This window comes from Ylistrum balloti, unplaced genomic scaffold, assembly GCF_031769215.1.
Source record: "Ylistrum balloti isolate Yb309-2 unplaced genomic scaffold, AGI_CSIRO_Ybal_v1 Utg370532, whole genome shotgun sequence".
NCBI classification, from domain to species: Eukaryota; Metazoa; Mollusca; class Bivalvia; order Pectinida; family Pectinidae; genus Ylistrum; species Ylistrum balloti.
In genome coordinates this window covers 380,435-395,295 of record NW_026782339.1, presented here as the reverse complement: position 1 = coordinate 395,295, position 14,861 = coordinate 380,435, and the positions used below count along the sequence as shown (strand labels likewise).

At 37.1% G+C, this 14,861-nt stretch overlaps 1 protein-coding gene across 5 annotated transcripts in view; it reads left to right on the top strand.

The window, feature by feature from the left end:
- LOC132555955 (hypoxia-inducible factor 1-alpha-like) overlaps positions 1-14,861 on the top strand; it is a 75,056-nt gene that overhangs the window by 27,095 nt on the left and 33,100 nt on the right. For all 5 annotated transcript variants that reach the window (XM_060220337.1, XM_060220332.1, XM_060220335.1 and 2 more), the window contains one exon: positions 824-921. In XM_060220337.1, the coding sequence (XP_060076320.1) occupies positions 824-921 (98 nt within the window). The remainder of the gene's footprint in view (positions 1-823; positions 922-14,861) is intronic.

Below are 14,861 nucleotides of genomic sequence, written 5' to 3'. Positions count from 1 at the left end.
ATGATAACAATGAAATTTTACAAACAACCTTCCATGGGTAAAGGTACAAATTTTTTTAATTATGTGGTCCCTGATCTCCCAGAGGCCTGAGGGTGGGGCCATAAAGGGTCAAATTGATTTTAAACTTCAAAAATCTTTTTTTCAAATCCCAGGAAGGGTAGAATCAAATACTCTCCATGAATGAAAGCATCTTAAGGTGCTTTACCAAAATTGTAAATTTCATGACCCCAGGGTCTCACATTTCCCCTAGGGGAGGAGGTGAAATTTACTACAGTTTATATAGGAAATTTACATTTTTTAAGTATAATTTGATTCTTTTCTTTTAGTAATAGTTCAAACTTGGTTAGAATTATTAGTACAAGCTGACAGTATGATGAGATGCACATACTGACCACGGCTTATCCTCAGGGACTGATAGGCAGGGTCAAAATGGGTCAAATTGACTAAAATTTCAAAGATGTTCTACTGTTCCTGGATGGATGATTTTATATTGGAATGTTCAATTTTTTAGTGTAACTTCTTTTATTTCAAAACTTGGTTTGAAGCCTTAACATGGGACAGCAGTTATTGTTATACACAATTTACATTTGCATTATGTGTACAATAAAGTTAATTTACTTTTTTTTAACAAAACCATTTCTTTGACACATTAGAAGAAGCATTCTGACTCAGGTGACTGTTATGGCCCTGGGGCCTTTTGTCTAACGTGAGAGCAAATATCTCCTTATGTGAGATATTTTTATCGAGAAAAAGACATCTTTTCCTGTGATATTATCATCTCAAGAAAGAGATTTCAAATTTAGAATTCAACTGTTTGTTACAGAATCTATGCCCAGACTGGAAGACAAGCGATTGTGCTATCTGAGAATGAGATATAATACGTCCAAACCTGGCCTCCGCAGTCGACACAGTGGATACACAGTGAGTGACCATTGGCTTGTGTAATTCAACACAAAATTCTTTGTACAATTTTATTTTTCAGATCTTCTGATTTGACTGTAGAGTAGCATAGTTCTTGTTGGTGGTTTAGAGTTAGATATAATACGGTAATATCATTGTCCACCTTTGTGTAATGTGGACAGAGACATCTCAACAGAGCGGTAATCTTTGTATAGATACAGTCTTGGTATTGTCCCGAAGGTAGTGCTGTCCAAATCACAGGCCCAAGCTTTCTGCTCGTGGGACTTGTCCTGAACTGTATACGTGGCTCCATCATCAATAGCCTGGCCATAAAGTTTGGGGGGAAATTAATCACATTTTTCCATCGTAACCTGGTCACACTACATATAATGATGATGTGACTATTGTGTGTGTGGTAACTTAGCTTTCTTTTCTCTATGGGGATAGATTCATTTTTCCAGTGCAAACATCGAAATGTATGCGTTAAGTAAGGGAAAATGTGATTTATCTTAATATTCATAACTGAAATGGATTACCATAATATATATCAATATTTCACTATAAGCACGATAATGCGGAAAGATTTCTGACTTTGTGTAAATGAACTTCTTAAAAGGCAACACTCTACTACAATGTAGCACCTTAACAAAACATTCTTAATTGATATTCATTTAAACCATCTTCCACTTCTGACACAATTTAATTTCAACAATTTTAATGTAGAAGTATAATGTATATATATGACTGAGATAACAGGCACAGTCTACATTAAACCTCTCCATCATTACACAGACAAATGTATTAGTCACTTCGTCTGTCTCTTATACATCAATGAGTTCATTCAATTTGTTAAAATCCTTGTGTAAAAATACATCTTGAACACCTATACTAAGGTTTTTGTTGTCATCTGTCGAAAGAGTTAAAAAAAAATTGACTAATCTGAAGAAAAGAGCTTGTGAAAAGATATATTTTTTAAATTAACGATAGAATATTGCCTGGCTACATTTTTTCATTGGTCTGGCACCATCCATTCTTTCGCGTTGATTTTAATGGTCTTTGAGAACATCATCTGTGTTAAGTTATGCTGTGATTGTGCGAGATTTCATGATTAACAACCTCAAAACTTTAAACAGAAAACCTCAGTAATATCCTGGTGGATAAAGGTTTGTATTTTTTAAAAGTTCAATTTTCAGTGATTTTTTTCAAGTATGGAGTAAACAGCCAAAAATAAAGATACCTTGAAAATAAATTTGATAAAGAAAACAGTAGTCTCTTTCAGGACGTGTACAAAATACAGATCCCTTTACATACTGTAAAGTCAATCATTTTTGTCGGGATTTGTTTTCATCTGTTCCCTTGTATTCTTAATCCACAAATTTACATTCCACAAAATTACATAGTGCTTGCAGACTTTGTAAAATTTTACAGCCAACTACAAAAATTTGGAGCGTGGCAAAAACAGGGAGGAAAAAAAACTTTAGAATATATGACTTAATTTCCAAACTTTTCTCTGCTGTCTTGTGAGATATCAAAGAAGGAACTAAATGTTAGAGAATTTTGTTGCAATCTTTTGAAATTTTCCTCTTTCCTTTTTTTTGTTTAAATTTTAAATTCAATTCTCAAAGAATACAGTTGATGTCAACTGTGTGTCCTATTTTTATGACAAAGTAAAATTTTCTGCTATCTGACATTCTTGCACAATTTAAAGCATGTACTGAAAAAATCCATTAATTTGTCTTGAAGAGAGAAATCAGATGAAAAGTGACATATTCATGTATCTACTTTATATACCTCATAAAAACTTGTATCTAAGGTACATAAAAACATTGTGTCAAGTTAAAAAAAAAGGTGGAAAAAATTAAAATGTGCAGGAATTTTGCATGTGCATCACGTTAGTGGGGTCAGTTAGATGTAAAGATATCTTGTCCCTGTTATAGCGATATACATCAGTCCTTATCATATAGATAGACCAACACTGGGTAAGCATGGACCCAGAAGTTTTGAATTAGAATTTCTTTGTTCAGGTGTGTTATTACTATCGTTCATTTACATATATACGATTACATTAAAATCATTAGATTGACTGCTCAGATAACTTCATCCAGTTACAAATTTGGTACTAATTGAAAAGCTTCGGAGAAAACCAGGGCATGTTCTGATATAATCAAAAGAACAAAATTCCATTACATTCATTATAGTCATCCATATGCATTTTTACAGAGAAGAAAAAAAACTGTTTAGCTTTCAACCATTCTACATCTTTTCTTTTTGATTTTTTTTCCTTGTAGGTTTCTTGCATGAAAATCTTTCAAGATTTGATGATTATTTTACAAAATGTTTGTATAAGTAGCCCTGAATATTTTACAGATGTTTTGTTTGATCAGACTTAGGTGTCATATAGACCTAAAGGTTAGTTCCTGTTTTGTTATATCTTCAGAAAGACAGATATACATACAATGTCAAACTTTATAAACAAACTCTTTTACTGGATATTTAAATGCATTCTGTGGTCAAAATTTTAGTGATTGAAGAAATGTCGAAATTGCGTATTAGTGATACTGTTTGTTCTGACTGTGCTGACAGAGGGAGCTATACACAAAACTGTACATTGGTACCTTCCATTTGCAACACAATATGTAAAGAAAAGACTGTCTTCTAAATGGTATGTGAGTGTTTATCCAATGACTACAAGTTGAGGATTAATCAAAATGGACAAGAAGTTAATATGAATTATTCAAACTAACTCCGGATTTTTGTTAGTGAGCTATCTTATCTTACAATCTTGTAATTATGTATAAAAATAAAGATTTGAAACTACTTCCTCATACCTGAATAAGGTCACTGTCACATCCAGTCATATCTAATCCCACTTACCCTGAAATCTGACAAAAGTCAAATTACATTTCTTTCTTATTGCCATCTAAAGGAGAAGCGCCAAGGTCTAACACACTAAAGCTATGTCATATTTGAAAAGTTTCATATCTGATAACGGAGTGTTTGGCGTCCGACTTTTTTTATCTTGTATGAAATATTTGTTGCCTTTACAATGGATTATGTAACCAGAACCATTCAAAATGGTGTTTCCTTCAAAAAACTAATTCTAGGAATAATTTGCTTATGATACGAAATTCTGGTTTTATTGCTGAAAATGATTCTCAGTTTTGAGCCCCAATTAGCATAAACTATCAGTAATGTAAACTCATTAGTGAGTATTGTTAACCCATGAATTTACATAGCTATGAAATATTTAACATTGATTTTAAGTGGAGTTTTTAAGTACAAATAAGCAACCGAACTTCTTGGAGATGGCAAGAAATTTATGCCAACAAAGAGTTATGGTTTTGCTGTAGATTTTTAAGCCACCATCATCAAGAGATGGGCTATTCATATAGCCCTTGATCTGTGGTTCATCATCTGTCCGTAAAGTTATTGTTATCACTTTCTTGAGAAGTACCGGTTGGCACCCTTGGTCCCTAGTTGTGGGACTGATCCGAAACACAAAATGGCCAACAGGCAACCATCCCTTGTACAGCAAGATATTTTTAAACACAGATGTCTGGTCTGTATTCATATTGTTTTCTAGTATGAAATATAGACCTATGTACTTTATATTCTACATTAAATAGGGAACTGAAGGTTTGATTTTCAATGAAAATAAGAAAACAATAAGAGGGAAGTTTGATGTATGATTTAAAATAATTAGGTCACCTTTTCAGGACAGATTAAAAATTACTCTTTCGGGGCTATTTTAGCATAAAGACACTAATAACATATGGATGTTGTAATAATGAGTGATAGGATTTGGACCCATTTTAAGTTACTGTAATTGAATAAAGCTTCCAGTGTTTGCTAATTAGACCTTTTCGCTTTATTGCTGAAGCAAGCAAAAAAAAATTATTCAAAACAGGCCCGAGTTAAAATGTGTGTGAATAATCGGAAAATCAGAATATAGGAAATGTTTGTGTAATTATGTCAACTACAATAGATCCAGAAATCTGTTATAGACTTTCCTGATAAAGGTTCCATCTTCTTTGAAAGAAAACTATTTTCTGGAGAAGATATCAGATAAAAAAGAGAAGAAATGTCTGAAAAAAAGATGGGTTATATTTATTTACAGGACTTGAAGTTCATGTATGGTAATTGTAGCATAATACATATTCAGATGGCCTGTGACTGGGTATATAAATATTGATGATAAGATTGTACACCAATTTACATATGTCCAAGCTGAAGACAACAAGGGTTACTAAGGACAGCATAGATAGGGCCTTGAATGCATAATAAACTTGTGTTTTATCTGATGTTTTGCTCAGTCGGATGGCGGACGTGTAATAGGGATTATAACATGGAGTCTGGCCATGATGTCCGTCACTCGACACCTTGAGATTGATGGCCGATTGCCTCCAGTTTCATATCTTCGTATCCCATAACTCTTTTGTAACTAAGTGAGTTTTATGAAAAGTCATCATCGCTTTGCAAGATAATCGGGTCGTTTAGGCCATAACTACCCTTATGTGGTCTCAACGTCAAGCATGCAGCAAATTTTAAAACTTTGTAACATGTTTGTATTTGAATGGGAAAGGAATTCCTCTTTGGGGATTGTCAATTCAGGCAAACATGTGAGTGAACACCTTTAGGGTTCCATGTTTGTGAAAGCAAGACACAATTTCTAGTTTTTGTTATATATGTTTGACATAGTGACAAACTCTAGATTCTAGTCAAGGTAGTTCCACTAAAAAAAGATCAATGTCATTAAGTCAGTATTGTAATGGAAGAGGTTTGTACAACTGAAAACATTGATTTGAGAACTAAGTTGAGTTAAGTTTTGGGGTAATAGAAATTAAATTATGGTTATTTTAAAAAATTATAACTTGTAAATAATAGATCTTGCATTAAAAACCAAATTTTAAACTGATTTTATTGGAATGAATACTTCAGAATGTTTTTGTGCTTTGAAATAGTGGGAAGAATTTCTCTTGAAATGTGAAAATGTCATAATTTAATTTAATTCTTGTTTTCATCACACAATGTTTTGTTTTGTTCTTTTTTTCTACTGTGCTATTTATTTTTTATAAGCTGATCCAAAGGACTTTAGAGCTTATACCATGCCTGGTGTTTTTCTTCTGTCTGGCATCTGTCAACTTTTTATGAAAAATTGCTACTAGTCTTGGCAAACTGAATGGATTTTGACCCAATTTGGTCAGAAGCATTCTTTGGGAAAGGGAAACAATTTTTTTTTTGTAAATATTGGTTCTCTGTCCCCAGGTGCCTGAGGATTGGGGCCCAGAATGGGAAATTTAGCATGTTCTTTCAATTTCTTCTTCTTTGGTAGAAATTATTGAATTTTGCCCAAATTTGGTCTAAAGCATATTTGGAAGAAGAGGGATCAAATTTGTGTAAACAGCTGGTCTCTGCCCTCTAGGGGTGGGGTCAAATTGTGGAAATTCCCTTTTTGGGAATGCCTTGATTCTGTCCTGAATTTGTTTGAAGCATATATAGTTGAAAGGAATCAAAATTGGCAGCAACCAGGAACCTGACATCAGAGATGTGGAGTCAATAGGTGAAATTATTGTACATGCAATTTTTTAAAAGTCATTCTTCTGTGCGAGGATATTGTCCAAGTTTCAAATTATTTGTCATTTTTAAAAATCTTTGTTAAATGACTGAATAGCTAAATTATCCATGGGAATGATACAGACCCCTTGGGCCTCCTTTTTATATATTTAGTTTTTGTATTGTTTATAATAAATTTTTTTTATTTATTTTTATGACAATCACAATTACATCATGGTGTTTAAATCAAATTTGTCAATTATTAAAAAAAAACACAGATGAAGATTTTTGTGGATTTGGTTTGACAAAAGGAAGCATTAGAACATTTCAAATTTTGAAAACATGTAATGCTCATTCCAAAAACTTGCCAAACGTTTGTATGTGCTATTTATAGATCTGCTGTCATGAAATGCATATATCATTCTCATCATTGATCATGTATATTTTTAGACTGTTTTCTGAGAATGTACAGCTACTGAAACCATTATGGTAACTTCGGTATCAAGAGTAATTTTATTTGTAATGCTACCAATTGTTGGTAGAGTTTTTGGGTCAAATATGTTCCAGGTTTAGAGATTATTTGTATAAATTACTTTGTGTTCATCATTACCCTTAAAAATCTGTCACATGTCCCAAAATGGCATTTTGAAAATTTAGTATCTCTGTCATACATCAACACTTAAAATATAAATCAGAATTCTGAAACATTGAAATTAAACCTGATATTTTAGTTTTTTTTCGCGCTGACATAAAAACAATAAATGCTGGTCGTTCCTGTACAGATAGGGAATTATGAATGGATTTTCACATTTAAATGCAAATTAAATGGTATGATAATAGTATTATCTAAATGTTGGTAGGTAAGTTTATGAGTTAAATTAATTGATAAAAGCAGGTTTTAAGATATAAACCTGCTCTTATTATAGTGATGATTGCAGATAATGTCACCTCTAGTTTCGAATTGCAGAGAACTGGAGCCTGGCTGGCAGACAGCCTTCCTGTCAGCTTTGTACTCGATTACCTACTGCCCTAGCAACATGATCAGCCTCACCTGCAAATATATATAGTAACACAGGTTATAATAGGTTATTATAGAACTTTTTTCAAAGGACAATTTTCAAGCATGCATGTTAGAGACATTCTTTGGGTCACGGTTTGAATTAATTGTTATTTTAGGAATGTGGCCTTATGATTGTTTTCTCATGTCCATATATCTCATTAAATGTCATGAAACAAAAATAATTTCATAAAATCATATTAAAGGAATCTAAATTTCAGCTCATATCTTATCATATTACTGAAAAAAGGGTTTTCATAAGCTAGTCCTGTAAAACCTTTGTGTCTCTTTATCAACTTTACATTAATTTTTCAAAATTTTGAAATCAAAATAATTCAATGTATGACATGGTGTTGTCTGTTCTGAATTATCAAGTTCTGGCAGAGTAGATGATCATTCTTTTTTTAAACTTTAACCGCTATAGAAAAAAAGAAAAGTGCAAATTCTGAGATCTGATTTGAAATGTTAGTAACACCTAAAATTTTGACATAGAATTACAAGATAGTGCAGTCATTTAAATACTATCAGGGTATCTTTCCCTAAACTCATTATTCACATAGTAAAATCATTTACATATGATTAAAACAGGTACTTGTGTAGGTTTCAGTTTTGAAATTTTACACTGGAAATTATTCAAGCTTAGGTTTACAATTTTTGACAAGTCAGCACCCTTTATCTTATATCAAGTACAATATATGTTTCAACTTTTTTTCCAAATGCAGATTATGACCCACAAGTTAGTATAATCATATGCAGTTTTTTGGTGTTCACATACTCTTGAAACAGAAGTTGTCACTGAGAATATTTTGTCATTTGATAATAAACTTTTATACTGAATTATCAAGCTCAGGCAGATTAGATGATCATTCTTTCGAAATTTAAACTTTAACCGCTATAGAAAAAAAGAAAAATGAAAATTCTGTTAATTGATATAATAAGTTGTCACTTACCTTTATGATTTGATGAAATGTCAAGTGTTCGACAGATTTTGTCAGAGTGTCACAGGAAATGGATTAAAATATGAATGAACGGCAAAGCATTCTAAAACTCCAAAAATTATCCCTATTGGTGTTTCTCACCAGAAATAATAAGCTGGAATTATGGCCTGTTGAATCACAGATTGATGATAGTTACATCAAGTAAATTTAGTCCTAAGCACCATTCAATAGTGTGGACTTTGAAGCAGTCAATCGGACTCCCCTTGTATCAGGGAATTTGGTTGAAAAGTGACTTGTCCTATTCTCAGATAATCATTCATTCAGATTTCATTTTCAGGTTTAATTTTTTATTGGTTGTACAATGACTGGTTTTTACATGATCAAAAAATGTGTTTTGTGTAGTATTTTGTGTCTCTTTTTCAGTTTCAATGAAATTTTTATATCATTTTAAAAAAAAAGTCTTATCTTTCTAGGGTCACTTGATGCAACATAACCATGTTGTAATTAAATGATATCAAGTTTGAGTCATTCCTGATGGTGATTAGAAAGTATAGGAGAAAAATAATTAATAACCTCTGTGTGATTTAGACTGATTTCTTATCCATGCTTTTCACCATAATGAGATTTTCTTGTCACACCTGAGGGTTGAATGAATGATTCCCCTCTCATATCTAGGATATCAACAATGCAAAGTATTGGAACAAAAAATGTACATATCTAGAAGGCAAAGGGTAAGAGAGAAATAAACATCTGCCTCATGTTTGTGAAATGGAGAAATTTCGGCCCACTTGGCACAAGATGATACAGATGCAAACACTTGGTATGTCTTGTATTTTGTATTTTTCCCTTCAGGTTTAGTTCCTTCGTCTCACCTTCAAGTGGGTGAAAGATTTTATTAATCGCAACCCTTGGTATGAGATTTTATAGTTTGGCATACTTGTCCACACCCATCATTGGTTACCCAAAGTTCTGATGCTGCATGTGAGCATTGGGGCATACTTGTTCACACCCATCATTGGTTACCCAAAGTTCTGATGCTGCATGTGAGCATTGGGGCATACTTGTCCACACCCATCATTGGTAACCCACAGTTCTGATGCTGTGTGTGAGCATTGGGGCATACTTGTCCACACCCATCATTGGTAACCCACAGTTCTGATGCTGTGTGTGAGCATGGGGACCTTTAGTTACCACTGATGCTTGATGTCACACCATGAATGTTTTTTTATTGGAGGGCCCCATAGAGATAGAGGATGGTGCCCCATAGAGATAATGGATGGAGTCCCATAGAGATAGAGGTTCAACCCTTTAGAGGATGGTTCCCCATAGAGATAGAGGGTTGGGCCCCATAGAGACGGAGGATGGTGCCCCATAGAGATAGAGGTTCAACCTTTTAGAGGATGGAGCCCCATAGAGATAGAAGGTGGGGCCCCTATAGTGTTAGGGAGTGCGCCCCATAGAGGTTGAGGATGGGACCCATAGAGATTGAGATTACAACTTCATAGAGAGAGAAGGCGGAGCCCCATAAATGTAGATGATGGGGCCTCATAGAGGATGGTTCCCCATAGAGATAAAGGATGGGGCACCATAGACGATGGTTCCCGATAGTGATAGAGGCTGAGGCTCCCTAGAGAGTGGGGCCCCATAAAGGTAGTGGATGGAGATCCATAGAGGATTGGGCCCCAAAGAGATGGAGGTGCGGCCCTGTAATGGTAGAGGATGGGAACCCATAGAGATAAAGGATTAAGCACCATAGAGATATAGGTTGGGGCTCCATAGAGATAGAGGATGGAGCCCCATAGAGATTGAGGATGGGACCCATAGATATTTTGATTACAACTTCTTAGAGAGGGAAGGTGGAGCCCCATAGATGTAAAGGGTGGGGCCCCATAGACGATGGTTCCCAATAGAGATAGAGGCTGAGGCTCCATAAAAAGTGGGGCCCCATAAAGGTAGTGGATGGAGATCCATAGAGGGTTGGGCCCCAAAGAGATGGAGGTGCGGCCCCATAGAGATATTGGATGGGAGTAGAGGAGGGGTTCCATAGAGGACAAGTGTTATAAAGTACAGAAACATAGAGGTAGAAGGTGTGGCACCATAGAGATAATGGGTAGGGGTAGAGATGGAGCTCCATAGAGGACATGACCCCATAGTGTTATAGAGTGCAGACCCATAGAGGTAGAGGGTGGGGTCCCATAGAGATAATGTGTGGGGATAAAGATGGAGCTCCATAGAGGACATGACCCCATAGTGTTATAGACTGCAGACCCATAGAGGTAGAGAGTGGGGCCCAATAGAGAAAATGGGTGGGGGTAGAGATGGAGCTCCATAGAGGACATGACCCCATAGTGTTATAGAGTGCAGACCCATAGGGGTAGAGGGTGGGGCCCCATAGAGAAAATGGGTGGGGGTAAAGATGGAGCTCCATAGAGGACATGACCCCCATAGTGTTATAGAGTGCAGACCCATAGAGGTAGAGAGTGGGGCCCAATAGAGAAAATGGGTGGGGGTAGAGGTGGAGCTCCATAGAGGACATGACCCCATAGTGTTATAGAGTGCAGACCCATAGGGGTAGAGGGTGGGGCCCAATAGAGAAAATGGGTGGGGGTAAAGATGGAGCTCCATAGAGGACATGGCCCCATAGATAGAGTGCAGACCCATAGGGGTAGAGAGTGGGGCCCCATAGAGAAAATGGGTGGGGGTAGAGATGGAGCTCCATAGAGGACAGGGCCCCATAGTGTCACAGAGTGCAGGCCCATAGGGGTAGAGAGTGGGGTCCCATAGAGAAAATGGGTGGGGGTAGAGATGGGGCCCCATAGAGGACAAGGCCCCATAGAGAAAATAGGTGGGGGTAGAGATGGAGCCCCATAGAGGACAAGGCCCCATAGTGTTATAGAGTGCAGACCCATAGGGATAGAGGGTGGGGCCCCATAGAGATAATGGGTTGGGGTAGAGATGGAGCTACTTAGTGGACATGACCCCATAGTGTTATAGACTGCAGACCCATAGAGGTAGAGGGTGGGGCCCCATAGAGATAATGGGTTCGGGTAGAGATGGAGCTCCATAGAGGACATGGCTCCATAGTGTTAAGGAGTGCAGACCATTGGGATAGAGGGTGGGGCCCCATAGAGATAATGTGTTGGGATAAAGATGGAGCTACTTAGAGGACGAGGCCCCATAGTGTTATAGGCTGCAGACCCATAGAGGTAGAGGGTGGGGCCCCATAGAGATAGGGGATGGGGTCCTATAGGCCTATAGATAGAAATGAAAATGAAAAAATAATGAGGATGGAAAAAAAAAAGGCACATCATACAAATGAACACAACTGAGATTATTTTCCTGTTCTTGTAGTTTGCCAGTTTTATCAGGTCATTGAACTTCATGAGGAACATAGATCACTACATGTGTTAATACAGATGAATTTCTTACATTATACATAGATGACGTTCAGCAGCAATCTTTATTATTACCAGTAAATAAGTTGATATTGGACAGTGATTGGCAACACTAGAATATACAAATTGTGTAGATCTATATACATTCAAGTCACTGTTAAATCCTAAGTGGTCATTGGTGAACAGTTTGGTTTGCTGACATAAAGTTGGTGACATTTTATATATATTTAGAGTGTTTATTTTTCCTCAATTCTGATCTCCTGTGCGATTACGAGATGTTGGTAGCTAAGAAGTTACGCTTTATGTCCAGTAACCACACAGGCAAATTTGATCATTAATAGTGATAACATTAGCGGTTTTCTGGAAACAGGAATTTCTCTCTGGAGTGTGGCTTAATAAAACACCATCAATGCGTTTCCATCCTATTTGGTTTGTGTAGTTGGAGACATTACAGGGATTGCCAGATTAGTAATGTATCAAGTCACAGGGTATATGTCTAGTGGGATATGACCGATGGCTATATCCAGATGGGTATGTCTGTAGGGATATGATCAGTAGGGTATGTCTGTAGGGATATGTTTGGTGGGTATGTCTGTAGGGATATGTTTGGTGGGTACATCTGTAGGGTATGTCTGTAGGGATATGTTTGGTGGGTACATCTGTAGGGTATGTCTGTAGGGATATGTTTGGTGGGTATGTCTGTAGGGATATGTTTGGTGGGTATGTCTGTAGGGATATGTTTGGTGGGTATGTCTGTAGGGATATGTTTGGTGGGTATGTCTGTAGGGATATGTTTGGTGGGTATGTCTGTAGGGATATGATCAGCAGAGTATGTCTGTAGGGTATGTCTGTAGGGATATGTTTGATGGGTATGTCTGCAGGGATATGATCAGTAGGGTATGTCTGTAGGGTATGTCTGTAGGGATATGTCTGTAGGGTATGTCTGTAGGGTATGTCTGTAGGGATATGTTTGATGGGTATGTCTGCAGGGATATGATCAGTAGGATATGTCTGTAGGGTATGTCTGTAGGGATATGTCTGTAGGGTATGTCTGTAGGGTATGTCTGTAGGGATATGTTTGGTGGGTACATCTGTAGGGTATGTCTGTAGGGATATGATCAGCAGGGTATGTCTGTAGGGATATGATCAGCAGGGTATGTCTGTAGGGATATGATCAGCAGGGTATGTCTGTAGGGTATGTCTGTAGGGCATATGATCAGTAGGGTATGTCTTTAGGGATATTTTTGGTGGGTATGTCTGTAGGGATATGTTTGGTGGGTATGTTTGTAGGGATATATTTGATGGGTATGTCTGTAGGGATATGTTTGGTGGGTATGTCTGTAGGGATATGATCAGGAGGGTATGTCTGTAGGGTATGTCTGTAGGGCATATGATCAGTAGGGTATGTCTTTAGGGATATTTTTGGTGGGTATGTCTGTAGGGATATGTTTGATGGGTATGTCTGTAGGGATGTTTGGTGAGTATGTCTGTAAGGTATGTCTGTAGGGTATGCTTGGTGGGTATGTCTGTAGGGATATATTTGGTGGGTATGTCTTTAGGGATATGTTTGGTGGGTATGTCTGTAGGGATATGTTTGGTGGGTATGTCTGTAGGGATGTTTGGTGGGTATGTCTGTAAGGTATGTCTGTAGGGTATGTTTGGTGGGTATGTCTGTAGGGATATGTTTGGTGGGTATGTCTTTAGGGATATGTTTGGTGGGTACGTCTGTAAGGTATGTCTGTAGGGATATGTTTGGTGGGTATGTCTGTAAGGTATGTCTGTAGGGTATGTCTGTAGGGATATGTCTGTAGGGATATGTTTGGTGGGTACGTCTGTAGGGATATGTCTGTAGGGATATGTTTGGTGGGTATGTCTGTAGGGATATGTTTGGTGGGTATGTCTTTACGGATATGTTTGGTGGGTACGTCTGTAAGGTATGTCTGTAGGGATATGTTTGGTGGGTATGTCTGTAAGGTATGTCTGTAGGGTATGTCTGTACGGATATGTCTGTAGGGATATGTTTGGTGGGTACGTCTGTAGGGATATGTCTGTAGGGATATGTTTGGTGGGTATGTCTGTAGGGATATGTTTGGTGGGTATGTCTTTACGGATATGTTTGGTGGGTACGTCTGTAAGGTATGTCTGTAGGGATATGTTTGGTGGGTATGTCTGTAAGGTATGTCTGTAGGGATATGTCTGTAGGGATATGTTTGGTGGGTACGTCTGTAGGGATATGTCTGTAGGGATATGTTTGGTGGCTATGTCTGTAGGGATATGTTTGGTGGGTACGTCTGTAAGGTATGTCTTTACGGATATGTTTGGTGGGTATGTCTGTAAGGTATGTCTGTAGGGATATGTTTGGTGGGTATGTCTGTAGGGTATGTCTGTAGGGATATGTTTGTTGGGTATGTCTGTAGGGTATGTCTGTAGGGATATGTTTGTTGGGTATGTCTGTAGGGTATGTCTGTAGGGATATGTTTGTTGGGTATGTCTGTAGGGATATGTTTGGTGGCTATGTCTGTAGGGTATGTCTGTAGGGATATGTTTGGTGGGTATGTCTGTAGGGTATGTCTGTAGGGATATGTTTGTTGGGTATGTCTGTAGGGTATGTCTGTAGGGATATGTTTGTTGGGTATGTCTGTAGGGTATGTCTGTAGGGATATGTGTGTTGGGTATGTCAGTAGGGATATGTTTGGTGGGATATGCTCAATGGGACATGTTTTGGTAGGGTATGTTGGGTTTGATATGTTCGATGGGATATGTTTGTATGTAGACTTTACTTGGTGTTGGCCTAAAAATTTAGCAAAGTAACAAATACCAACTCCAAAACTAATATTGTTACCTTATTTTAGTTGCCTCTTCTGATTGTAAAGCTGAGGGATGTAAAAACCTCCAACTGCAAGACATGATGAGAATTCTTTGATATTTTTTGAGCAGTAAGAATAATCACGGCTTTGGCCTATCTAAGATCGCCAACAAACGACAAAGAGCAGAAATTGCTAAATTACTCAACAATGT